This window comes from Panthera leo, chromosome B3, assembly GCF_018350215.1.
Source record: "Panthera leo isolate Ple1 chromosome B3, P.leo_Ple1_pat1.1, whole genome shotgun sequence".
Taxonomy (NCBI): Eukaryota; Metazoa; Chordata; class Mammalia; order Carnivora; family Felidae; genus Panthera; species Panthera leo.
This window is the reverse complement of record NC_056684.1, coordinates 132,091,571-132,118,560: the sequence shown is the minus strand read 5'-3', so window position 1 is coordinate 132,118,560 and position 26,990 is coordinate 132,091,571. Positions and strand designations below refer to the sequence as shown.

At 48.4% G+C, this 26,990-nt stretch overlaps 1 protein-coding gene across 10 annotated transcripts in view; it reads left to right on the top strand.

Annotated features, from left to right (window-relative positions):
- Window positions 1-26,990, top strand: part of FOXN3 (forkhead box N3) — a 391,024-nt gene that overhangs the window by 282,155 nt on the left and 81,879 nt on the right. For all 10 annotated transcript variants that reach the window (XM_042944039.1, XM_042944040.1, XM_042944038.1 and 7 more), the window contains one exon: window positions 399-463. In XM_042944039.1, the coding sequence (XP_042799973.1) occupies window positions 399-463 (65 nt within the window). The remainder of the gene's footprint in view (window positions 1-398; window positions 464-26,990) is intronic.

Genomic DNA, 26,990 nt, shown 5'->3' with positions numbered 1-26,990 from the left:
GTTTTTAAAGATGCATTTCCATGGGGCGCCTGGGTGGCTCGGTCAGTTAAGCATCCGACTTCGGCTCAAGTCATGATCTCACAGTTCATGGGTTCGAGCCCTGTGTCGGGCTCTGTGTTGACGGCTTAGAGCCCGGAGCCTGCTTCGGATTCTGTTTCCCTCTCTCTCCCTGTCCAGTCTCACTCAGCTCATGCTCTGTCTCTCTCAAAAAAAAAAAAAAAAGAAGGGGGGGGGGCAACGAATAAATGTTATAAAAAAATTAAAGATGTATTTCCAGAGGGTGAGGGTGTAAATAATGCATCAGTGGGAAAGCATGACTTCTAAGTGATACATTTGGAGAGGTGGTTGTTCCGAGTGTAAATGAGCCCATGCTCACACTGGCTTCTCTTGTGTTTCAGCACATCAGGTCCACCCATCTGGCCGGGCAGTACCTTCTTCAAGAGAAATGGAGCCCTTCTGCAAGGTAGGTGTCTAGGAGCGGCCCTCCCCACCCCCTCGCTCTACGCCCTGGCGCTGGGTAGCAGGTGGGAGAGCGCTGTCTTCTTAAGGAGCGGGCACTGTCTGAAGAAGTGTGACTGCTGTGCGTTGGGGCTCTTTGTCCAGTCTCTTTATTTCTTCCTGCTCACGTCTCCTGGTTGCTATGAATTGTTATTCCGAATCTGGGACTGGTTCTTTGGTTTGTCACCGCTGGTCATATTCCAGAAGCGTCCGGCTTGCTTTGGTGAAACTGGAATCATGTGGCAGTCAGGATATGACAGTAGCATAAACGGAGCTGGTTAAAAACTAAACGGAACAAAACAAAACAAAAACCCTGTTATGTGTTTTCAGTGCTTGGGTCAACGAGGAATGTTTGGGGGGGGGTTCCGGCACTTTGGTTATTGTGGTGGTTCCACTCGTTCCTTGCTGTCCCCTAACATCCGCGTGTGCCTGGAAGGTTGGTTGCCTGTGGTTTGTTCCGAGGCTCGGAGGTGAGCCACCCCTCTCCTGTCCCGACGACTGTCCTTTGCCAGGGGGACATCCTTCCTGTTGTCCAGCCCACCCTTCGCTGCTTTGCCGTCAGTCCTCCCCAGCGTGCTCAAAGAATTCCAACTGCCGTTCATCTCTACTTTTGCTATTAAGTTTCTTTTGAAACGGCCAAATAAAGTTGAAGAATAAATGGTTAAAAGTAGCCAGAAGAGGGGCACCTGAGTGGCTTAGTCAGTTAAGCCTCCAACTTCGGCTCAGGTCATGATCTCGTGGTTCCTGAGTTCGAGCCACGCATCGGGCTCTGTGCTGACAGCTCAGAGCCTGGAGGCTGCTTCAGATTCTGTGTGTCCCTCTTTCTCTGCCCCTCCCCTGCTTGTGCTCTGTCTCTCAAAAATAAATAAACATTCAAAAAAAAGAATTAAAAGTAGCCATAAGATGCCTTCTGGATAATGCTGGGTTATCCCTGTTAGAGATGTCTGCTGTGCAAGTAAGCTGGAATCAGTGGGCTCCCCGGGCCCTCCCAGTTTCCTGTCCCCATTCACCTCGTCGGGCCGGGTAAGGGTCAGAGCGGCATGGCTGGCCAAAAGCAGATGAATCTGGTCATACCAAGAGCTTTAGAACTGGGCTGGGCTTGCACAGAATATTCCACACCTTTCCGTTGGTTTAGAGCTGGTTAGCCTCTTTTCCTTAAAAGTACATGCCGAGGGCTGGCCAGGCATGTGAAGGAGTAGAATATAATTGTGGCTGAGAAAAGGGACATTTATCTTCAGGTTTCCAGAGTAGCTCAAAGAGATGCCATCCCATTTGTGTTGTTGTTTTATAGGCCATGCAATTACATACTGCTTTTTAATAGCCTGTGAAATCAGGAACTGAAGGATTTCCTTGCCTTTTTGCTTGGTACGGGCGAAATTTAGGTGGGAAGTTTTGACTAATCCTAATTTTAATGACTGTTATAGATACCTTTAATATTTAAGGAAAAAAGGGAACTCCCTCTACTCTCAAAGATTAATACATAATTAAAAAAAATCTGTTCTCCCTTCAGATAGCAAAAATGGAAACCAATTATGATGAGCCTTTGGGAATTTTTTTCAAGTGAGTTTCAAAGTTATGTGCATGTTTATTTTTCCTCCAGATCTACAACAATAATACGAATATCATTCGTGTTTGGATTATTTTCAGGAGAGGGATTTTACTTGGCGAGCACATTTTCTTGTAGGATTTTTACTCATTAAGTTTCATATTAAGATTTGCTCTTAGGATATTAGTTTTTGGTTGTTTCTGTTGGGCAGAGACATGAAGAAAACATCAATGAGATTCTGAAGTTGAGTGATTTCACTATGAGATCCTATCTCATGGGTGTGGACATTTTTCCTCTTCCAGATAGGGTTTAAAATTCTAATTATTCTAAGTGTTGAGAATTACATTATTACAGATTTCAGATGCTTATTCAGTCCGCATCCAATTCCATGCAGCCCTCCTTTTTTGTTTTTGTTTTGTTTTTTTGTACATGTGAAAATCAGAAGACTCTTGGTTGGAGTTTGAGAGGGTAGGCAAGGATTTGTTAAGTTTTTCCTGCGATATTTCTTTGCTGTGTATTATATTTGCTCTATCTATATATGGAGTTCTGGAGACACTTTTATTGTTGCTAAGATTTTTCAAACTATGTGCGTGTTCTCCCTAATTAATATTTTTGTAGTCCTTTGGTGGGGTATGGTTCATCAAGAAATCGCTCATGCCCATGAGTGAACGTTTTACAATAAAAATATGGGTATATAAAGAACAGAGCTGCCCAGTCATGCCAGTGGAATGTTTAGTTTAAAATCAAGTAGAAGGAGCACCTGGGTGACTCAGTTGGTTAAGCAGCCGACTTTGGCTCAGGTCATGATCTCGCGGTTCCTGAGTTCGAGCCCCACATCGAGCTCTGTGCTGATAAGTCAGAGTCTGGAGCCTGCTTCAGATTCTGTGTCTCCCTCTCTCTCTGCTCTAACCCCGCTCGTACTGTGTCTCTCTCTCTCTCTCTCTCTCTCTCTCTCTCTCTCTCTCTCTCTCTCAAAAGTAAGGAAACATTTGGGGCGCCTGGGTGGCTCAGTCGGTTAAGCGTCCGACTTTGGCTCAGGTCATGATCTCACGGTCTGTGAGTTCGAGCCCCGCGTCGGGCTCTGTGCTGATAGCTCAGAGCCTGGAGCCTGTTTCAGATTCTGTGTCTCCCTCTCTCTCTGCCCCTCCCCTGTTCACGCTCTGTCTCTCTCTGTCTCAAAAATAAATAAACGTTAAAAAAAAAAATAAGGAAACATTTAAAAATTTTTTTTCAAAAATCAAGTAGAAGAAAACATACCTGATTTATATACTCACTTTCTCACCTTTATACATTTTCAAAACATGCACACATTCCTTCTTTTCCCTCTGTAGCAAGCAAGAGGACATTTTTTTCTAGATAATTAGCCTACCCCACCCCAGCCACAAGCAGAACTGTCTGACCTGGGCTACCCGGGGGTCAGGGAGAACCTACTGTGCCCAGTAGCCCTCGGGTGGAGGGTAAGAGAACTTGGGCATGGCCGAAGAAGCTGATGTGTCTCGTCATTTGGAGGAGGGGGGCTTATTTTTGTCAGGAGGGTGGGAGAGTAGGGGCTGTCAGTTCTTGGGAGAGTTGACACCTTGAACAAGACCTTGAAAAATAGTCTGTGTGTGTGGAAATGGAACAAAGGGCATTGCAAGAGGGGGCAGCAAGAGTCTGTAGGCAAGAGAGGGCATGGCGATAGGAACGTTATGTGGCAGGTGCGGACAATGAGTGATTCACGGGCACTTTGGGATGATGACATCCCATGTTCTCAGCAGGATCTGCCTCAGAACGCCATGCTGCCCAGAGAGGGTATGGTAGCAGTTAGATCCTGAAGTCCGCGGAACAATACGGCATCATGGTTCCAGTGGGGAACCCATGTAACGTAGTCAGATAGTTGTTTGGTTTGTTAGCTGTCTGGCAGAAACATAGTAGTTATTATTTTTTTTTTTTCCTAGCATAAAACCAGTTGTAAGAATTCACTGGAAGGAAGCTCTCAGGGTCCTACTAGAGTGTGGCCTCTGTGTTTGGTTCTTGCGGAGTCACTGGCGAGAGGGCCTGCTGAATCATCTAGCAGTTTTGAGGATAATGGGGGAAGATTTGGTTTGGATTACACCAGGCATGGGTACTTAACATAATTGGCCATTTCATCAATTCACAGTATTTATTTTAAATGCCATTTAGGCTGCTAGAGACAATTTTAGGATGTTAGCAGTTTCAGGGACCAGAGAGCACTTCAGTTCTTGTACAATGGAAACCTAGCTGTGTGCCAGAAGGGGACAAACCCTTTGTTTAAAGGGGACCCAGGGCAGGTCCAAACAGATGAGTGTGGCTTATTCGGAGCCCTGCAGGAGTGACCAGCTGACAGGTGTCTCCAACTGTCCCCTCCGCATGTCTGCGTGTCTCTGTTACAGTCTGTGTGTGTTTGAAATACATTTTTTTATTTTATTAGTTAATAACGTCTCATTTTTTTGTAATGAAGAGAGTAAAGCGTTCTACTTTTTTTTTTCTTCCCCAAACTCCCTTGCGCCTCCCCCCCTCCCCCACACATACACATTCCATTCACCCATTAAACTTAAAATTGGGTTACTTTATTTAAACATCACCCTTGGATGGATTATTTTAATGAATCAGTGATTCCTAGTTAAGGACATTCTTTACCCCTGGTCTAACGCTTCATCTGGTCCCTGGATGTTTCATCCCAGCACTACATACAGCATTGCCGTTCTCTTCTCTTCCTGCCTTCTTCTAAAAGTTCCTATGAGCCACGGTCATCTTGTCTTCCGCTTCTGCCCTTTGGGTCTTTGTAGGGTCCGTAGGCAGTTTCGTTCAGAGACCAGCCTCGGCCTTCATAGCTCTGAGCTTGCTTACATTCAGGACCACCTGCCTTTTATCTCTTCCCCTTCCTCTGAGCAGGTGTTTCCAGGGCCCCGCCCACTCTGGCGTCACACCACACACCCCAGCCCTCCTGGCAGATCTGCTCGAACGTGGACATCTCGCCCCGGCCATGCCCGCTTGCAACCTCCCCGCCGGCCTTCCCGGCCCTCCCTCCCCCTTCCTTCTCTCCCTCACTCCAGGGTTGGGCCACTAATTATTATTAAATCTGTTTCCTTAGGATGCAGTGGAAGAATTAAAATAAATTCCATAACACACATAACAGATTTTTATTTCCATTCACTTCTGACAACCCACGGGATGAGCTAATGAAATGGAAGGAAGAGCTCCAGGGTGTTCTGAGTGCACGGAGCAGGCTGGTGCTGCTGTAGGCCCGAAAGCAGGTGGGGACAATGGAAACCAGCTCTTTTGCTGTCAGATGCATGCTGTTCCTGTGAGCGCACAGGTGTGCTCGCCCTTGGTCACACTCATCCCAGGTTGACTGTGACCATTGGATGACCTGCTCTGGGGAGTCCCGGGTTCCCAGGTTCCAGGTTGGCTTCAGGTGCCTCCTCTCCTGGGAGTTAATATCATTGCACCTGCTCTCCACCGCCCTCACCCTCTGCTACAAGCTCTGCTATGCATTGTTGCTGCTACGGTGCACGCCATGCCTCACTTTGATCGTCTTTCCTGCCGCGAAAGGCTCAAGAGCAAGGGCTCAGTGTATCAGGAACAAGTTCCAGTGGGCAGAGCACCGGATTACAAGCAAGGGTCCTGGTTGTGGTCCCAGGTCTGCCACCTGGTGAACTTTGTGACCCCGGGCCAGCCGCTGGGCATCCCTGTGTTTTCACGTTCTTCCTTGTGAATGAAGGAGTGGACCTCAGTGGTGGCTGCGGTTTCCTGTGGAGTACCAGCTGTGTTCCGTTGTAGCAACTGGTTTCCTAAACGTGGGTCAAAATGGATTTGAGGCTTAGCTGTAGCTCGGTGGAAAAGAGTGGTGCTTTCAGCCAGCTGTGTCTGCAGATGGGTCCAAGGAGAGGAGACAGCGTGGTGGCAGCCTGGCTGAAGATTCCAAACCTCGAACAGGACAGCTCTGGGAGGTCCCGTGGATCTCAGGGAGGCAATAAGCGTGGAAATGAGCCCTGTCTTGGCTTCTTGCGTGACTGGCCAAACCTCTCTGGTGGGGGGGGGGGGGGTGATAACAATAGTGTCGCTGGTGTCCTAGGGTTCTTGTGAGGATTCAAGACATTCATATTAGAAGGCATTTAGGACATGCTACATTCCCGGTCAGAGTTAGTTATTAGAACTTCCTGGGAAAATAGGAAACTAGGGCTGGAATCTCTGAATGTGATTGATTTCCCTGCGCTCTTTACCTTCCCTGCTAAAATTTCCCTTGTTCCTTTGCTGGGTTAGTGATTCTCAGAACAGGGCCAAAGACGGGGGATGCCCCAGATCCTGCTGGATTTATAGATAGATCTAAACTATTTGTTCATCCCTTTATCTCCGATTCCTTTCGAATAGGACTGCTTCCTTGCGAGGTCACCCAGTTCACACACACGGAGCTTTACCCCTTGCTCTATAATTGTATGTACACGGCAGGTGTGTAGACAGCCACATGCGAGAGCACGGGTTTAGCATCGCGTCAACCCAGGGTTGAGTTCCTCCCTCCCTGGGCACCAGGTGTTTGACCTTGGGCCTCAGTGTTGCCAGATGTGTTCCCCAGAACCTTTGCGGAGGTTAGAGGAGAATGTGAACCTGAAAACACAAGTCCAGACCAGGGCCTACCTGGCCCCTCAACCGCTCTGTCACAGCAGAGGTTTATAAACTTCTGTTTCATTCCCAGGGTTTCTGATCATTCCTCCTGGCACATATATTCAAGGTGAAAAGTTCCTCTATACCTCAAAGGAGTGGACTCCTGATCTCTCCTTTGCATGGCTTTCCATTCTCGCTGCCAGCCCCCATTTCCTTCCCCGTGGAACCCGGATGGCTCTGCGGGATCCCATCTCCACACGGCCTCGGGCCTCCAGGCACTTCCGGTGCTTGGTGCTTCTCGGTGCTTCTCTCCAGAAAGACCTCGGATGGGATCTCAGGGCCTTTGGGCTTCGCCTTGACCCTCCCCCACTCATCTCTGCCACATTTGATTGCAGCCCCTGGGCTGTTTGACTTCTTTCATCTAATCTGCTCGGCAAGCTGACTCCTTTGTCCATTTTGCAAACCAGGGCATCCACCTAATGCATAAATCTCCTGACTCTTGTCCCCAGGCACGCCCGTTTTGGAAAAAATACAGTAATAACAGAAAGGGGGAGAGGAAAACCTGCCTACATTTCCCCCCAAGTCCTGAGCCTAATTGCCTTCTCTACTCTGTCAGCCTGCAGAGACCTTTGGGTTTTAGGAGGGGCCCCTTTCTCTTTCTCTTGGCATCATTTGTCTTGTTCCGCGCTGAGTTATCTGTAAAGGTATTTATGTAATCACAGTAATAAAGTCAGGATGCTGTTTTTGTTCACAGGTGAATTTAAAGACTCGCTGGCCACCTCTTTAGTCACTCATGTTCTGTGCGGTCACTGAGAACAGGCTCTTACGTTAGTGAAAAAATATAAGGAAATGCAGTTTCAAAAGAAGCCTCTGGTCAGTCCTGACGTCACCGTCTCCTGGGAATCCAGACTTGCCCCATCTGCACTTACTGCGACATTCCCAGTGTCTCCAGCCTGGCGTGGAATCTCAGAAAACATCCATAGCCTGGATGTTCCCTTCTGACTTGGACGTCAGCTGGTCTCTCTCCCACCGTCTAAGATTTTCACGGGAGCCCAGTGTTGCACCCTGAGGAAATGGTACCCTGTGGACAGAAATAGGGAGGTCAGAAGGAGTTGCCAGTTTGACGGGGGACGTGGCATTGAGAGCTTCCTCTGGGACAGGCACCTGCCAAGCAGGGCCCGTGGGCTGGTCCTCCTGTTCCAGGGTGATGTCGCTAGGAGGGGACACAGGCTGGAGTTAGGAGAAGGGAGGTCAAGGCTAGGAAGGGAATGTTGAAACGTGTGAATCCACAAATGGCCACTGCAATTATGGGCACAGATGAGATTTTCAGAGGAGTACAGAATGAACTCCTTTCCAACATGGACATGTTAGAAAACGTAGATTTATGATAGAAAGCGGTGGTAGTGAAGACAACAACAACGACAGCAGAGAAGCAGCTTAGTCGGAAACTGGGGAAAGTCGCTGAAATGAAGGGCAAAGAGTTTCAGAAAGAGGGGACAGGCGGGAGCACCCGCAGACACAGAGAAGCCAGTGACACTGTCAGCTCTGATGGCTACAGAGGCACAGGGCCTTCAGCGCACGGCCATTAGTCTACTGTCGGTCCCTAGGGACCTGTGTGTTCAGGACATTTTTGCATAAACGGAATCATATAAAACGTGACCTTTTGTGTCTGGCCATATATGTTCTTTACGTCATTCTTATATTAGTCTTATACATTAGGTATTCTTACTCCCATTTTGTAGATGGGAAAAGTAAAGCCCCAACAAATGTCCTGCTCGAGGTCACAGAGCCAGGATCCGAAACCTGGACTCACACTAGCTCGTCTTTGGTTCGGGACGGGTTAAGTTGTTTTTGAAGTTTTTCACTTGAGATGCTGACCTGTTCTGCGTTGTGCTACAGACTGGGGCTGGGGACAGTCCTGTTGTAATGGTCAAAAGCAGTTTATAATGACAAGACAGAGAGATGGAAATGAATCCTTCTGTTGTCTTTTTATCATTCAAGGCATTGAGGTATTTCCTGTCTCTTTTGGTCCCCACCCCCCCCCCCACAGGACTGTTGTAAACAGCTGACTTTAAGATCTTTTAAAGACTGTGGATAGAGAAAAAGGGAAATCCTGAAGTTAGTCATCCAAAGACTAATACAATGAGAGGAACTCACACCTTTACAGAATGAATATTTTGAGCCTATCTGGACTTTATAGTAGTAGATAGAGAGGTACAGATATTTTTACACCAGTTGTAATCCATCAATAGGAATATATCCTTACAGTTTAAGTTTTGAGCACTAAAAATGTTTTTCTTATCTATTAAATTGTATCAGATTATAAAATATATAAAGATTACACAATTTTGGATCACATTGTACTGCAGAGCCTGCTTTTATCAAAGTGCTCAATCTTAAAATACAATTGGAAAAGTCATTCCCCTTGAAGTTCTGTTTAACTGCGCTTGGATGGAAGTCTGGAAATATTTTTATGCAATTGCCAAGAGGCTTGTGATGAAGAGTTTTTTAGAATGTACTCAATGAGCTGTTCACATTACAGTTGCAGAAGTGCACTTAAAAGCATCTACCTGTAAACTTGCAGAGGTCAAGTTTGTGTTTTTGTTTGGTTCCCTCAGCGACCAAAAGGCGTGGCTGAGAACTCCAGGGTGTAGCGCTCACTGCGGAGCACATGATAGGTTGGGAATGTATGTGTGCGTGCCAGTGTGTGTGTGTGTGTGTGTGTGTGTGTGTGTGTGTGTGTGCGCGCGCGCGCACACACACGCCTACGAGAGTGAATGCAGCCCCAGGCACTCAGGCTTTTACCTCCCCGTGTCGTGAGTCTGCAAGAATAAATTCTCCTGCCCCTCTTTTCTTTGGTGATTCCATCCCACCCAGCTCTCCAGTTGGCCTTTACAAATGATGGCCTGAGGATAAAAGGCCTCAGTTTTCAAATCAGCTGTGCCTGGATCCATTCCCTGCCTGGCTGCCTAATTGCTGCCTGACCTTGGACAAGTTATGTGAACTTCCTTGAGCTACAGCAAAATGCAAAAATACCGGTCCTGCAAGATTGGTATCATTGTGGGAATTAGCTGATGACAGTGTGTGTGACATCCCTGGAACTCTGTGGGAGCTCCTGTCCCCACTGCTTTCACTCCAGGGGAGGCAGCCTGCCCGGGAGAGAAGAGTAGAGACCTTACAGCTGGCCGGTGTTGGGTACAGAGGCCAGCCTCTTGCCATCCCCCAGCTGTGTGACCTCAAGCAGCTTGCCTGATGGGTTTGAGCCTTTCCTTCTTAGCAGGTCAATGGATGGCACTATTTCATGGGATTAAAAGATACTGTATGTACTGGGGCTGGGACAGTGCTTGGCAGTAACTGAGTGTTTAATCAATAGAATTCATTATGCTTATGGTATTTGAATACAGCATTTTTGCAATTTCCTAAGGGTTTCGATACCTTCCACCCCCAAATAACAGTAACATAAACCCTTCCCCCAGTTGAACTGACATTTTACCTTCAGGAGTATTTAAGACTGTTTCCAGTCTCTGTGAAGCTCCTGCTACATTAAGGCAAATACCCACGAGATACCTAATACCCGCAAGAGGAGTAGAACAGAGTTCTTACCAGCTGCTCTCACTGACACTTTGGAGTGACTGAGATCTTGCAGAAATGTGACCCAGAGAAAGAAGGTTCTTTGGGGATGAGTTAGAATGGCTTACAATCTGTACTCCTGTCTTTTTCCCCTCTCAGTGTCTCTGATGGTGCCAGAGTACAAACTATTTGCAAAGATGCATTTCAGAGGTGGGAGGGAAAGAAAGGAGAGACATACTTGCAGTGATCAAGAACCTTAGAGAATCATTTAAAGGATCATATTGAACTTGTCTCCCACTTCATGGAAACGTCACTTGGGAGCACGTGGATGGATTGGGAGGTGAACGGTTCCCCAGATGCAAGTCTGGGTCCGTTCTCAAAGAAGGGAAAAGGAACTGTCCGTCACAACGGCACAGCCATTTTATTTAAAAAGCAAAGCACCGCGACGGTACGTGGCCGGCTCGGTCTGTAGACTCTTGATCTCAGGGTTGTAGGTTCAAGCCCCGGGTCGGATGTACAGATTACTTAAAAATAAAATCTGTAGAAAAGAAAGAAAGGAAAAAGAAAACGCACAGGACGCAGAAACATTAGGTTACACATGCAAGTGTATGTAGCCACTAAGTAGAAGATCCGAGGCCAGGAGGCATACCTTCGCGTTTGGGACTCCCCCAGCTTTCTTTTCATGATAATGGCCGTTATCCATGGGCGTACAGGACTATCAAGATCTCAGGGCATAAGGTGGTGTCCATCAAGTTAAAGTAATTTCCCAGAGGCCCAGAATCTTACTTAATGATGACATTCACTTTTCCTGGCGGAGTGGGGATTGCCGAAAACGTCCTGCTTTAACTCGAGTTGCCGCATTGGTGATAAGGGAGCGACGGAACATGGGCTACAACTGCCCTTTCCTGGGGGTCAACCCTGAGCAGCCAGCCTCCGTATCTTCACGAACTTCCCTTCGCAGCCAGGGCCAGTCCCCAGATCCCCATCTTTAGCACACAAGATGCTTGGACAGTGGGTGAATGTGTTAAGCCATAACAAAACACCACAAGCCGGGTGACTTAAACAACAGAAATGTATTTCCTCACAGTTCGAGAGCCTGGAAGTCCAAGATCAAGGGGTGGCAGGTTTGATCTCTCCTGGGCCTCTCTTCCTGGTTTGCAGATGGCTGCCTGCACACTGTGTCCTCACATGGCCTCCTTTGTGTGCATGCGCATGCCCTGGTCTCTTCCTCTTCTTGTAAGGACACCAGCCTACTGGCTTAGGGCCCTGTTAGCGTCCTATTGCATCAGAGCCCCGCCCTTATGTCCTCATGTAACCTTACCCAAATTCTGCCACATGAGGGTTAAAGCCTCAACATCTGAATTGGGGCTGGGGGGGGGGGGGGGGGGGGGCGGGCGGCACACCGTTCAGTCCGAGTCGGTTCAGTGACTTTCACGCATACATTTCACGAACATTCCTTCATTTCCTACTGTGTGCTAGGTACCCTTGCGGCTGGGGATAGAGAGAAAGAGATCTCTTGCCGTCTGGCTGGGGGCGGGGGGGAGGGAGCGGGGGGCAGAATCACCAAGAAGCCTCGGTGGTTTGTGCCATCGCAGAGGAGCTCAGACTCGGAGGGAAGGAAGTCAGGAGTCACAGAAGACTTCCCCGAGGGGCGTTGCAAGAGCCGTGTGAGGCTGCTGTCCCTGCCTCCCCCTAAGTCTGCCCGACATGGTCAATGGTGCCCTTCTCGGTGTCGCTCCCAGAGGCGCCGTGACATTGCAGCGCCACAGTTAGCCAAGCCCACAAAGTAGTGAGGCCCACGGCCGAAGGCAGGGGTCACAAGGAAGTGCACAGACGGTACGTTGGGATGTGACAAAGAACTGTGGTGAGCCAGGCTGGAGAGGGGAAGTGACCGTGTCCCTTTGAGGTAGCTTGCCTCGTTCCTAACAGGAAAGAGGAGGGGATGGGGAAGGCACAGTGTTCCAGGCAGAAAAGGTGGGGAGATTCTGATAAAGGTAGTGGCTTTGACTTTGAGGACTTGGGGGGTAGGTGGTGCAGCTTCAGCCTTACACTGAAATTAGGCGCGTAAGGAAGGAAGGGTAAAGAACCGAGAGCTGATCTTCGCAAACATGGGCGGGAAAACCGCTGGGCGGTCGGTCGGTTTCACGGGCTCAGTGTCGCACGGTCACCGCGGAAGGCGCTGGGAACAATGTGAGTCGCCGTGGGCACCGCTGGGGCCGAGGCTGGGAGGCCACGCGAGGTGCAGTACTGACCCCGCGAGAGGAGAGTGCGGGCTAAGAAGCAGAGGTGAGGCAGGGCAGACGGAGGGGTGTTAGAGCCCCCCCCCCCCCATTACTGCAGTCTGGGGCGTCTCTGCGTTTCTCTCATTACCCAGGCTACTTAGGAAAACCGTAATAATCACATTATAAATCAGTATAATTTGGAGAGTAGTTGAGTGATGAAAATCCAGTTCGGGACCAGAGATGGAGCCTCTTCAGACTCACTTGCTGGTTCCCAGCTTAATTTTTAAAATTAAGACACTGTTAACGCAGAGACTCACAAAATCGTTCACAATCCAGAACGTAGGGAGGGGACGACAACATGCTAAATGAAAACATGAGCTCCCTTTCAGAAACCATCCTCCTGCGTGAGTGTGCGTGGGGGTTGGGGGCTGGGGTCAGGGGGTGGCATAGTTGTTCTCTGTATGAGGCCATTGAACTATAAACGGCATTTGTTGGACATGCGAATCAATAAATTTGGAGAACTGAGCTTGGCATTGGAGGGACCTGGCTTTGGATCTGACAGGCGGTCCCTCGTAGTCCCCTTCCCCCACCCACACACAGAGCTATATGGTCATCGGCACTGTGCGTTCATGCTTCTTGGCTTGGTCAGATACTCACCTTTGAGCTTCAGTTTCTTCATCTGTAAAATCGGGAGGATACCACCTGCTTCCCACAAAGGAAGTGAAATAATGTGCAGGCCAACACTTAGTGACTCTAACAGGGTGATCGCCACCCTCCCGCCCCCCTGCCAGAGTTCACAGGGAACACGTGCAAGGAGAAACCAAGGTCGTGGTTATCTTTGGGGTGTAGTGAGTGGAGAGGGTGGAAGAAGGCTCCTGAGCTGGCAGCTTGTTCATCTGGGTTCTGGTGACACAGGTAAATCGTTTGTGAAAATTCATTGAGCTGAACATGTATGTGGGCTTTACTGGTTGTGTTACTTCAGTCAAAAGTTTCAAAAATGATTGGGCAACAAAAATTTCATTACACCTGCTTGATTTCAGATTTTCCTTATGCACATGTAGTGAAGCTCAGAATTCTGACATGATTAAAGATGAGACTGTCATAGATTTTTATTAAATCAATGTAGTAAATTAAAGCTGGTGAAACACAGAATAACAAGAATTTCTCTCACAATTCAAGCATGTTTTATTAAGGCCCGCTGAACCTGCTTGTTATTGATATTGTTAATACAATATTTAGATTCCATTTTGAACATGCCAGCTGGCAGCGATTACTGAAATGTCAATCTTACCCGAGAGTGGGCTTTAAAAAAAAAAAAAAAAAAATGAGAACCGGAGTTAGGTTCTTAAATGTAGGTTAAGATGAATTTATGTGACTGTAAGTGACATGAGGGGGAAAAAATGAAAACTCTAGCAAAAACTTTGAGAGAAGTTCTTTGCCGGAACACATAGGAGACTCCTAACGAGCTTGAAATTTTTACCTAAACAGGAGTGGTTTTTCATGCCACCATGGTAACCTGATGAATAAATATGTTGGGGGGAGTAATTAATTGATTTAGAAATCGTTATTAAAACCTTGAAACTTCAAGCATTTTGCTAGTGAAGAAGACCACGTTTGAAAACTTTTGAGATTTAAAAACGGGACAGAGTGGGAAATGGGGGAAATGGATAAAGGTCATCAAAAGGTATAAAATAAATCCTGGAGATACAATGCACAGCATGGTGACTGTAATTAACACTGCTGTACTGCGTATTTGAAAGTTGGTAGGAGAGTAGGTCTTAAAAGTTCTCATCCCCAAAGGAAAAACAATCTATGTGTTGTGATGGACGTTAGCTAGGCTTATGATGATGGTCATTTTGTCATGTAGGAAAATACCAAGTCACTCTGTTGTACGCCTGAAAATAATATAATGTATGTCAATTATGTCTCAATAAAAGTAAGACTAGGGGCACCTGGGTGGCTCCCTTGGTTAAGTGTCCAACTTCAGCTCAGGCCACGATTTCATGGTTTGTGAGTTGGAGCCCCAGCGTCGGGCTCCGTGCTGACAGCTCAGAGCCTGGAGCCTGCTTTGGATTCTGTCTCTCTCTCTCTCTCTCTCTCTCTCTCTCTCTGCCCCTCCCCCGCTCACACTCTGTGTGTGTCTCTCTCTCTTTCAAAAATAAACATTAAAAAAAAATTTTTTTAAGTATAAATAAAAAATAAAATGAGAATGAGCAGGCCAGTTGCACCGAGATTTTGTAACTTCCAGGGCAATATGGTATAACCAGGATCTTGTTCGACTGAAAGCTCACACCTTGAAGGCTGACCAGAGGAGTGTCCTTTCTCTGCAGCATTTGTTGAAATGATTGAAGTGTTCAGGAGAGCCTGCCAGAGCTCTGAATCATTTGTTATCTTCAATTAAACCGTAGGGCCCCATGTATCAGTCCTTTGTAAATACTGTCTACATGGCTAATGCTGCTTCTCACATTTTCAGACCTCTTCAGGATGTGTTGTAATGATAAAAAAAAAAAAAAAAAAAGCTTAGCGGCATTTTTATGTTAATTCTCGGGCATGGATCTTGCCTTCAGAGTGTTCCCAAGCCTAAGGCTGCGTGTGACACTGCCATAGTTCAGGGACAGAGAGAATCTCAGAAATGCCTGTGTTTGCTTTCCCAAAAGAGCGAGGATGGTATTGCAATATGTTTTCTTGTTTTAGTGAAGGTTAGGTGCCCACCCGTTCTACTTTTGATGAGTTACACTGTCGAATACACGTCAGAGTCTGCGCGCCAAGCTTCTGAAGGCCTTTGTTCACTTCCGCGGTCTGTCCAGACCAGGCTGGGAGGTGTCAGTCGTGTGGCCTGTGTTCACAGCCTCCGTCGGCCCTTCCAGTATTTTCATCTCCGAGACAGGACAAGAAAGTACACACCCTGGTTTGGCCGGGGGCAGGTGTGGGGGGGGGTGGCCATGTCGTGGTACAGAATCACATTGGGGGAGTCCCTCCTGCTTGTGTCTCTTACATGTCTTAGCATGATTTCTAATTTGTCCACACCCTCCCCTCACATCTAATAAAAAAAAAGGGGGGGGGGGCTTGCTTACTGTTTTTCCTTGGAGCAGGGTAATTTACATAGCATTTCCTGTGTATTCAGGGTCATTATTTTGATGATAGGAGCCAAGTGCCACAAATCACATCGTGGCCTCCAGTTTGTGCGTGGTGCACGTATGCAGGGACCAGCTAGAGTTACAGAATTGCAGAGCCGGGAGCTCTCTGAGACCCCGAGCTGGGCACACCTGTGATGAACAGACAGATAAACGTGGCCCAGAGAGCCAGGGCTGGCTGTCGGTCGCGGGGAATATTGTTGGCGACACCAGCCCCTCTCCAGGCCAGTCTTTTCTGCCAGCTTTTCAAATTGGAGTAAACTCCCCTTCTCTTCTTGGTCCGCCAAAGATATGGAAAGGGAGAAAAGAAACCCCAAGCTATGTATCAAATCCAAATCAGTAAGGTAAGACTGGACACTTCTTCCTCACCATACCGGCACCAGTCCTGGCCTGGAATCCCAGCTTTCTCCTCACTCGCAGTATTACGTCTCAGGTCTTGATCTGTCCATCTCTGAAATGGGAAATAAGGACCCCCACCCCGTGCTAGGTCGCAGGGAAGATTTACATGGTATCACATTAATGCCTGGCATACAGTAAGCACTCCATAATTGGAAGCTACCGTGTAGCCATTTGGTGAGTCTGGCTCTTCTAAGCTCCTTCTGAGAACTTGCATGTCCCAGCCAGCCCTGGATTTGAACCTCACACACTTCTCATATGTGTGGTCCAGAGCCTGAGTGAGGCTGAGCCCAACACACATCACGTAAGCAGAAGAATGGAAGGGCCTGTGCGGAAATGCTAATTGTAGTTATTTTGAGCCACAGAATTAGGGCTGGTTTTTTATTCACGGCATACTGGCTACAGTAAGGTTATGTCGGCTACACAATTAACATGTATAAAGGAATCAAGGAGATTCTGTAGCTGCTAGCTGACGCTCATTAGGTTTGTTTGTTGTTCATGGTTAGTTCAGATCTTCAAAGATCAAGCAGTGTTTGCAAAAATGCAAGATGGCAGAATGTCTAAGGGGCCACTTAAATGGTAGACAGTAAGGAAGCTTTAGATCTCACTCCTCCTTGTGCCTCACGTGTGCACCTGAGAGTTCTTACCTTTTAAATAAACGTGATCTGTACCTTGTTTTGTGAAAGAAATAACTAACAGCAACGGCAGAAGCGCTCAGCCCTCAGGCCCTGCTGCCCGTACACATGAGGCCGGGGCAAAGCCCAGGCAGTGGCGGCCAGGAGACCTTTGGCTGGTCCCTACCCTCTGGATGCAGATGGACTGAGTTAAGGGCTAAGAAAGAGAGGGAACCCCTCTGTGTTTCATCACAAGCACAGGGGATTTTCCCTGCAGCCCAGAGCTCTGGTCCAGGCTATTAACCCCCCACCCCCATCCCCGGATTCCTGGCCACGTCAGGAGTGGTTCTGGCTCTGTACCCAAGAGAACATATCCTCAACGCAGATACAGGAAAGCATTTCAGTCTGCAGATAACAATCTTTTTGATCACATATGGGGAACAGGTAGTGTCTGGGTAGTTTAAAAGTACAGGGTTATGTGGGGATAACAGCGGACAGGCGGTTTGGAGTACTTGGAACTTTTACAAGTTACGACATGTTTCTTAACAACCAGACAATGTTCAGATATTCTAAACATTCATCTTGTCTGATACATGAGGCCACAGACGTCCACAATCTGCTAGTACTCGTATATTGTTCTTTAGACCAACCTGATGCTTTTCCAGAAGGACCAGAATTTTAGTTCAGTGTGTGGGTCTGCTGCTGTGGAAGTTGAGACACAGTAGATTCATAATTGAATGCCAGGATTCCTGATTTTGAATTTGTATAGTTGTTTATTTTTCGGGGCGGGGAGGGGTGGTGATGGTGTTGATTTGTTTTGTTTTGACTTAAAGACTTCCATAACTTAAAATTTTTTTCTTTAAATTTTTTTTTTTTTGATGTTTGTTTATTTTTTGAAGGAGAGAGAGACAAAGCATGAGTCGGGGAGGGGCAGAGAGAGAGAGCAATACGCACAGAATCCGAAGCAGGCTCCAGGCTCTGAGCTGTCAGCACAGAGCCCGATGCGGGGCTCGAACCCATGAGCTGTGAGATCATGACCTGAGCCGAAGTCAGACGCCCAACTGACTAAGCCACCCCAGGTGCCCCCCAAACTTCCGTAATTTTAAAACATACTTAATATGCAATTCAGATATGCTTCCAGATGTTCTACGACAGCTGGAGCTGGGGGAAAGGTGTCTGTTGGGGGAGTTGACCCTGAAGCCAAAAAGTTTCCTCCAAGCTGCGGTCTCTACTTTGGTGCCCATTACATCTGCTTTAAAACTGTCTGCTGCAAAGGGCTGCGTGTCAGTGACTGTATTTAATTACTTTGTCTAACATAGCCCACCTTGTTCCAAAACGAACTTGTCACAGATTGCAAAAATGCAGCGTAACTAGAATTTTTTTAAAGCACATGCAGAAATGAAGGGAAAATAGGGAAAATAGAAAAAAGGGGAAAAAAAGGGAAAATAGAAAAAGGGAAAATAAAGGTAGGAAACCCAGCATTAATGTATAAAAGGACTACCCTACATTCTATGTATTGGTTTAAGGGGTAGAGTGGTCAGTCACGAATTTGGCTTTGAGCTTCCTAGTAGCTAAGGCAAAGAGAGAAACATGATCACTTGTATGGTACATTTTATTTTTTTGATCACTTGTATGGTTTAAATGTCCAGAAGATTAAAACTGACTCTTAACTGAGGAAGATACAGAGGTTCCTCGTTAGTAATTTGTTTCTTTTGACCTTCAGGTTGAGAGAGAGAGAGAGGAGGAGGGAGGGAGGGAGGGAGAAATCAATCTTCTATAGCAGAGCTGCAAAGGAAGTTGTCTGTAACATCTCTTCCGACAGGACAATGGCAGCCAAGCCATTTAGAAGCCAGTTCTTCAGTGATAGATAGCCTAGGGACGTTGCCTTATTTAGTCTGAATGACGCCTGGGGTAGGGCCATAGGATCTGTCGTTTTAAAAGCTCCTAAGTGAGGGTTGTCTGAGTGGCTCAGTCGGTTAAGTGTCCAACTTCAGCTCAGGTCATGATATCAAGTTGGTGGGTTCAAGCCCCACACAGGGCTGTATGCTGACAGCTCAGAGCCTGGAGCCTGCTTCAGATTCTATGTCGTTCTCTCTCTCTCTCTCTCTCTCTCTCTCTCTCTCTCTCTCTCTCTCTGAATTCATTCTCAAGAATGAATAAACGTTAAAAAAAGTTCAATATTAGGTGTGTTTATCACGATTGTGAATTCTTTAAATTAGAAATATAACAAAGTTTAGAAAATGTTTAGCAGTGAACAGGGCTCCAGTGGTGATGGCCTTATCCTAGGGGCAACCACTTATTAACGTTGCCTCTTGTGTGCCCAGCACCAAGCTTGGGACACACCTGCCAGTGCCCTCACTTGGGCCTCCCCATAGCCTGTGGGGCCAGGGCGTCACCATTGTCCCTGATACTGGCACACAACTAAGGAGGAGAATGGGATTTACTCCAGATTGGCCCACTGTAGGAGAATTCAGAAACGTGGGGCTCCATTTGTGCGTGGTAGGATTTCCTTTCCCTTCCCTCTCTCCTTTTCCTTTTCCTCTTCCTCTTCTTCCTTTCCTTTCCTTTTCTTTCTTCTTCTTTTTTTTTTAAACTGAAACCTTCCATGGAGCCAAAATAAGATAAAACATGAAATCAGAACTGTTCTGGCTGAACTAAGAGTTGTAGGGGCCAAGAGGTTCCCTGGTTCGGCCTACCCCTTGAGGCCAGTGTCCTCCCCCAGCAACAGAAGGCCATGGAAACCCCACTGAACCAGGATCTCACTGCCTCCCCAAGCAGTGGCCTGCAGTGTTTTAGTGACGTGACTCGAAGCCCCATTTGTCACGGCTAGTATGTGTGTGTGTGTGTGTGTGTGTGTGTGTGTGTGTGTGTGTGTGTGGTATGTGTGTTTTCAAAGACCCTCTAGTTTTTAGTTAAGAGACAGATGGTTATTTCCTATTTGATGATGCTCTCTCATTTACTTTTACGAAGTAGAAAACAAATACAAAGCTTCTTCTATGGTATTTGGGACACCCTGTCTAATGGTGAAAGAACCATTTTCATCCATGTGTTCTGAGGAAATGCCTTTGCCCCTGAGAGACTACTCACCAGCACCCTGACTTGGCACAATGCTGAAGTTAAAGTTGGCCGCAGACCTATGACCGGACGTCCTCTCCCACCAAGTCCTCCTCCAGAGATCAGCCAAAGTGTTTCAAACTTTTCCTGGTGAAAATTCAACCCGGTGGGGAAGCTCAGAGGGGATTTTGAGAGATTTTCTCACCTAGCCTCCTCCCCCAGGATCGGATTATGCACAAATTGGTACTTACAGGTGGTAATTAGTTCTGTTCTTAAGAGATTTCTCTAGAGGATAATTTTACTACTTTCTCCAGTAGTGTGTTTCAGCCTGAATTTTCTGGAAGGAACTTCTTCCCACTCTTTAATTTCAACCTCTCCTCTTCCGGTTTAAATAAACAATTTCCTTTACTTCTGTGCTCTGTGAAGAAGAAGACAAACGAGAAAACAACAAACTGGGTTTGCCCCCCACATCTTATTATAACACCTTGAAAATGGCCATCTTCACCATCAAACTCACGCGGGCCACGAAGGAAGATGGTGGGACTCAGCCTCTAGCAGGAGGATGGATATGTGTTCTTTTGTGCCCCTGAGTCCACAGGGGGATTGGTGATAGTGATTAATGGGGGCCACCTCCTCCCTCCCCTGCGTCTGGCGACCCCCCAGCACACACCTCCAGGGTAGATGGCTAACGATGGGTTCATTTGCCACCTGGCAAGAGATTTTTCTCTTCTCAGATATAACTGGTTTACACACTCACCAGATCTCTGGCCTCAGAATCATTTAACTCCCTGTTTTTTCCTACTGAGCTCACCTGCCACGCGCACAGAAAATAATGTTTTGCAGAGGGGCCAGGTCTGAATAACTCGAGGAGTCCAAACTACACCACTCATTTAATGGAATTGCGATTCTTTGAAAAGAAGGCCCCTCAGAGGTCCCACCTGCTCGGGCTCCTGTTGGCAGGATATCAGCCTGTGGTCTCTTAGCCAGATTTCCCCTGAATAATGAATGAGCCGGTGCCGAGCAAGTCAGAAATAGAAATCAATAAAGCTAAACACCGAGAAGAGGCGGTGGAATGATAGAGCATTGAGCCCCTTGGATGCCAAACCCAATAACGCACATCCTTCGTCTCTCACGAGTTAAGGAAAGAAGAAAACTTGTAACTTGGGGAGAGTCCTAAGGGATCAGAACTTGAGGACGTCCCAGGCTCAGCAGGAATATGAGGAGGGACGCATGGACAGTCAGTAGAGCAGCAATATGGTGCACAAATCTCCTGGGAGCCGAGCACCAAACATCTTCATAAATCCTGTGTTTGCAGCTGTGAGACCAAAATAGATCCACGCACAGCCTGTTTGTCTTGGCCTCATGGAACGTGGCAAGACCGCGAGGCCCGGGAAGGTAGCCGTGACCCCTGCCCCCGCCCCCGCCCCCCTCAGTGCTGAGCATGCATCCTGCATCTGCTTGTATCTGACTGCTCCCCCCCCCCAACCCCCACCCCAGGGCGGGGGGTGCACGCAATCCGGCTTTGATCACCGGAGACATAGTCTTACTGATGGATTGATTTTCGTTTGAGGGAAATGGAAACACGTTGTGTGGAAGGTGTACCCTGCCCTCATCAGAAGAAGGATCGCTGCAGTCCAGTCACACGTTCCCAGGGTGCCAGGGAGAACTTCGTGGAGCAGACCCTGGCCTCTGGGAACTTAGCCTCTAAGACATTTGCACCGCCACAGATGTTCCGTGTTCGGGAAATCCAAGTGGAGGAATAAAAAAAGCTCTAAATCAATACACGAGTGTCATTAAAGCACTTATCTCTGCTACGGATCCCCGCTAAGTGCCTCTAATGCATTGTCGGGGGGGTGAGTGGATCAACAGAAGGTCCGTGTTGGGCTGAGCGGGGAGGGGGTGGTCGGAGAAGGTGGCCTCGAGGGCTCTGGGCCTGAGGAGAAGAGAAGGACACGCGGCTCTTCTGGGGCCACCAGGGAAGGCCTCACGGAGGAAGGGAGTGTTCAGAAGCACAGTTTGTGAGCGACCCCGCCCCACAGAGCACAGACCGATGGCCTAGCGGGCAGAAGTGGCACACAGATGGGTTTTGTTCAGCAGACAGAGTAATTTTGAAAATCTGAAATCATTGCCAACGCTTAAAAATCAGGAAATGTCACATAAATATGTAGGTTTCTGGCTTCTCTTGCTAACTGGGAGTGTGGCCGTGTTGGGGCTGCCTTCTGGAGGGGCAGCAGCTGGCTGGGGCAGCAGCTGAATGGCTGCCCTCTGTGCAGGTGCCCCTTACCGCTGCACCCCCACTTGTCTCTTGTCACCGCTATGCCCCCCACTCCACTCGGCCCTTCCGCTCGGAGTCCCCGGCTTGGGAGCAAGCTTCCTGGTGCTGTAGGGGAGACCTTCAGGTTTGGGCAAGTGACGCAGCCCCGTGGAAGGTAAAATGGGGTGGTGATGATGGCAGCGGAGACGTACCCAGCCGCTCACTACGTGCAGACCGTTGTTCCTAGCACCCTGCGTGCTTTAACTCATGCATTCCCCACAAACGCCTGTGAAGGCAGGTGCTGTCACGACCCCTGTTTTACAGATGGGGAAACAGGAGTGCACGTTTCTTTACTGGAAGTAACTGTCCAGCCCTGGGCGCGCAGTTTGTTAATGACAGAGCTGAGATTCCCCCCCCCAAGGAGGCTGTCCCCGGGGTCTGCGCTCTTGACCGGTGGTGAAAATTAACCACCGCCGAGTGCCGATGTATACGGGCTAACGCTGGTGCTCAGCACCATGTGTGGTTCATTGCCGTGGAATCTCGCGCAGCCACTGGGACCTGCCCCATGTACAGGTGAGGACATGGGGGTTTGGAGAGGATGAGGGATTTTCTCAGGGACACGGCTGGTGTTCTGAATGAGGGCAGTAGAATCGGGAAGTCCTGGAGAATTTTAAGAAGGAAACTGGGGTCTCAAGAAAGGCGGTGATGGCTGGAGAGAGGAGCAGAGAGAGACAGAGAGGAAGGAGGCAGAAGATGTCCTGAAAGAATCTAGGCAAATGCGTCTGTACATTCCTTTCTTTTCGAAACTTGCACCGTGGTTCTCTTGAGTTAACTCGACATATGTTTCTTGGTGCTCTAGCCCAAAAAGAATTAGCTCCCACTAGCCAAACAAACTTTTACCTTAGGAAATGACTCCGGGAATGAAATAAGATCTGATTTCTTGTGTGCTCGCCACTGAGATTTCTGCAACCCAGTCTGTTTCATGGGAAAGAGCCATCTGATCTCCCGCACGGGCAGCATTTCAGGGCAAACAGGAGGGACCGGGCCTAATCGAGTGATGAAAATTTGAACCGAATCTCTGCCTGGAAGCAGTGTAGAGATGCACCGGCCCTGAGCAGCTCTCCTTGGGGAGCTCCTCGGATTCACTCTTCCAGAACCTTCATGCTCTAAAGCGAATGCCAGGTTCCTGCTGGAGGCCCGTATCCACTATGCCCGTGAACCCTTCCGTGAATAAGGCAAGAGGACACCTCCAAGCGCACGCTCACTCCATTTTTGGTCCCCCCAGGCCCAGACAATCTCACAGTATGCCTTGATGAGCACTGACAACCCGGGGTGGCAGGGGACCCATTTATAGCTCAACTGTGGTAGCCACAGGCCGAGCGACGCAAGACAGCGTGCGCTCCCGCCTGGCACGGTCCGCCAAGATCAACACGGAGACAAAACACCAGACACTCAGTGCCCTTGACAACCCCCTTCCAAGCTCACTCTGACCTTGTGTCCCGTCTCTGTAAAGCGACTGTCCTCTCCAGGTAAATCGGGTGGTTCCCACCGTCCCAAACTTACCCACGCTTCACGGCCACACCTTCATTGCTGTGTTTTCCATACCCTTAGGGGAAAACCTCTGTAAGTTTCATATTCTGTTTCCTACTGGGTCTGTTAATATAGGAGTGTTTTTACTTTTAACGATGCCTACATTTTCACGCAGAATTGAGCCTCAGATTGAGTGCGTGGCATTCAGCTTGGCTTCCTGAGCATCGCACACCTTGGGTGTGGGCCTGTGGCTCACTTTGAGAAGCTCACATAATAAATGTAATCCTAGGTTCTAGAGCCTGGCTTTGGCTTGCGGTTCACCAAGTTATTAGCCAAGTAACCTCTGTCAAGTCACTTAACCTGTTTTCTCATCTCTTAAACTTGTATAAGAATAACGACTTTGTAGGTTGTAATCGGGATTAAAGGTGGTGATTTCAATGACAAGGTGTGCTAAATGGCTCCCAGCAGACACTAGGTAAATGGTTATGTCTCAAGATGCACTTCTTCCAGAGAACTTTCCCTGGCAGTTGCAACCAAGCCTTACTGTCTACGTTTTTACTTAGTCTATTGCAAAGCTACCTTGTTTTTAAAATTCTTTAATGTTTATTTTTTTTTGAGAGAGAGAACAAGAGACAGAGTGCCAGCTGGGGAGGGGCAGATTGACAGGGAGACACAGCATCCGAAGCAGGCTCCAGGCTCCGAGATGTCAGCACAGGGCCCGACGCGGGGCTCGAACCCACCAACCGTGAGATCATGACCTGAGTCGAAGTCGGACGCTTAACTGACCGAGCCACCCAGGCACCCCTATCGCAAAGCTACTTTGCGTCTTTGAATCGTTGGACTTTAGATTTGTTGTGACTTTTGTCCCATTGTTTCTTAAATGCTTCAAGGTCAGGGACGTTGATTAGGACTGCTTTGCATTTTTCCAAGCACATCAGTGGTGTTCTGTAAGCACATTGTATTATACGTGTGTAGAAATGATTTTATTGATCCAACGCAGCACAGGTAACTCAAAAATGAGGAAACGTTTCATCAAAGACTTGGCAATTGAGTGGGATCTTGATACAGAAGGACAGTCAGACATCTGAAGTTAGTCCTTGTTAGCTCTGAACGCTCAGCTACCACTGTAGAGCCTGATCGGCCAACTGAAGTATACCCCCCCCCCCCCATCAAATATGATACGTAAGAGTTGGGTGGAGTTGCTCGCGACTGGTTAGCGTCATTATGAACATTTAAGCGAGCGTGTATTTCAAATTTTCAAGGTTGTTTTGGCACGAATTTCGTTTTTCAGGTCTCACGTTCTCACAGGTCTTGGAAGGCTTGGGGGAACAGAAGCACTTGAGTGAGGGACCCGGGATCAGACTCAGGAAGGGTCACAGGCTGAGGGGTGGTTTTGTGAACGAAGGCATGTCTGCAGCGAGGCCTCTGGGCCGTGCAAGGTGGAGCGGGAAGAGGATGGACTGCAGGCCGGATAAGGAGGACACAGTGAACGGATCATGAGGACACAGGGAGGCACGGGCGGGTCACCAGCGGAAGGGGTTTGGCTGGGGTTGACCAAGTCTGGCAGGTCAAATCCGAATCTTTTTATCTTCAGGTAGGTCTCAGTGAAGATCTTGTTTGTTTGTGTTTTTCTAGTCAGTGGGAAGGGCCCTGTGTTAGTCTGGGGACGGCAGAGGCATTTTTCTCTGGACCGCGCTGCTCCCCGTGGCCCAGGCAGAGTGACGGACGTGGGTCTGGTTCTTGAGGTGTGAAGCGTGGGCCTTGGTCTGGGAGGTGCCAGGGGCTGCTTCCCGCGGTGACGGACACGTGTTTTTGTGGATTCTCTCGAGCTTGTCCCATCGCTGTCACTTGGTGAACTCGAGTTAGAGCTTTTTTATTTAGGGGCACTGAAACTTGAATCTCATGTAAGATGTATGTGTCACCAAGCACGAAACATTTTTTTTTTCAGTAATTAAAAAATGTACAAGCCATTGTCGGCATATAGGCCAACTGTGCAAAAACAGACCGATTTGGGGGCGCCTGGGTGGCTCAGTCAGTTAAGCATCCGATTTAGGCTCGGGTCACGATCTCATGGTCCGTGAGTTCAAGCCCTGCGTCTGGCTCTGCGCTGACAGCTCAGAGCCTGGAGCCTGCTTCCTGCTTGCGATTCTGTGTCTCCCTCTCTCTCTCCGCCCCTCCCCTGCTCATGCTCTGTCTCTCCTCTCAAAAATAAATAAACCTTGGGGGAAGAAAAAAGACAGATTTGGCCCATGGGCTGTAGTTTGCAGACTTCTGAGTTAGTCTGTCCCTTCTCGGAGGCCAGAGGATTTCATCCAGGTTCCCGTGGCAGCCCCCGGGTGCCACGGCATCTCGTATGGCCTCGCACCGTCATTGGATTTGTGTCTGTCTCTCCCTCACGTCTGCCGAGCAGGGACTGAGACTTCCACCTACCGCCACAGTCCCTGGTGGGTAGTTAGTGCCTGCTGAGCGCGTACAAGTGAGTGGTGTGGCAGTTATCCCACCTCAGACGGCGGCGTCTGCAGGAAACATCGGCAAGTTATTGCTGCGTCGCTGGTACACAGCACCTGTTTGGATGGACCCGTGGTGGAGGGTAGTTAGTGTGGCCGCGTCTGTGCTGCCGAGACGTCCTCCCAGCGCCTCAAAGGCTGTGATGCTTGTAAATAAATTCTTACCCGGCAACCACTCTTTCAGGAGTTCCTCAGCTGTGACTGTAAGTACTGTCAGATGGAAGGGGAAAGGGCTCGGCAGAGGAGGGTGGAGAAGAGCTGGGGAGGACGGCGGCAGGGCCTTGGCCGCCAGAGGCGTCCTATAAATTTCCCCCGTGGGTCCGCGGGAATCTTCAGACACCTTCCTCTCCTGGGCAGGCCTTGGAGAGTACAGCCCGTCCGTGGAGTCCAGACTCTCTCGAGGCGCGTTTGAATGAGCCCCCGAAATATTTATTTTTATCCCTTGTTTGTGACTTTAAGGCAAGAGCTTTGTAATTTCACCTGCGGGGTGACGGTCGGTAGTCAAGGACCGTGGTGTTTGCAGTGGCTTCGGCTTTCCTGTGAGAGCGATCCGGGGCGCTTCGGGAAGGTGCACAGAGCGATACAGGGGGGCGGGTCGAATGCCAGGATGCACAAAGAAGAAATTACGACCATTTACTTGTGTATTATTTTCTCAATTTGAAGCCCTTGAATTCCAGAGCTCTTAAATCAAGAGGTGGAAATTCCTGGCATTTTAAGGGAGACCACTTGAATAAGCTGTTACACCATTAGAATGGCTTTTTAAAAAATTCACCCGTTTCCTGGATCATTTGCTCTTGAGATTTCCTTAATTGAAGTTTTTGCCTTTTCATTTGACTTCAAATCAAAATGATTTCTACAGTTAAGGAAGTTTTAATTTTATTCCTGTGGGTAGAGTAGATTTCATACTTCAATCTGTTCCTCAACAGGTGAAAGCAGGCAGTTTTCCACAAGCCTCCCTTAGCACTCAAGGAGCATCAGCCAGCGGGGTGTGTGGGGTCGGGTAGGTGGAGTTCTGGGCCCTTCCTTCTTGTAGCGTGTCTCGTGGGGTGGCCTTTCCCTG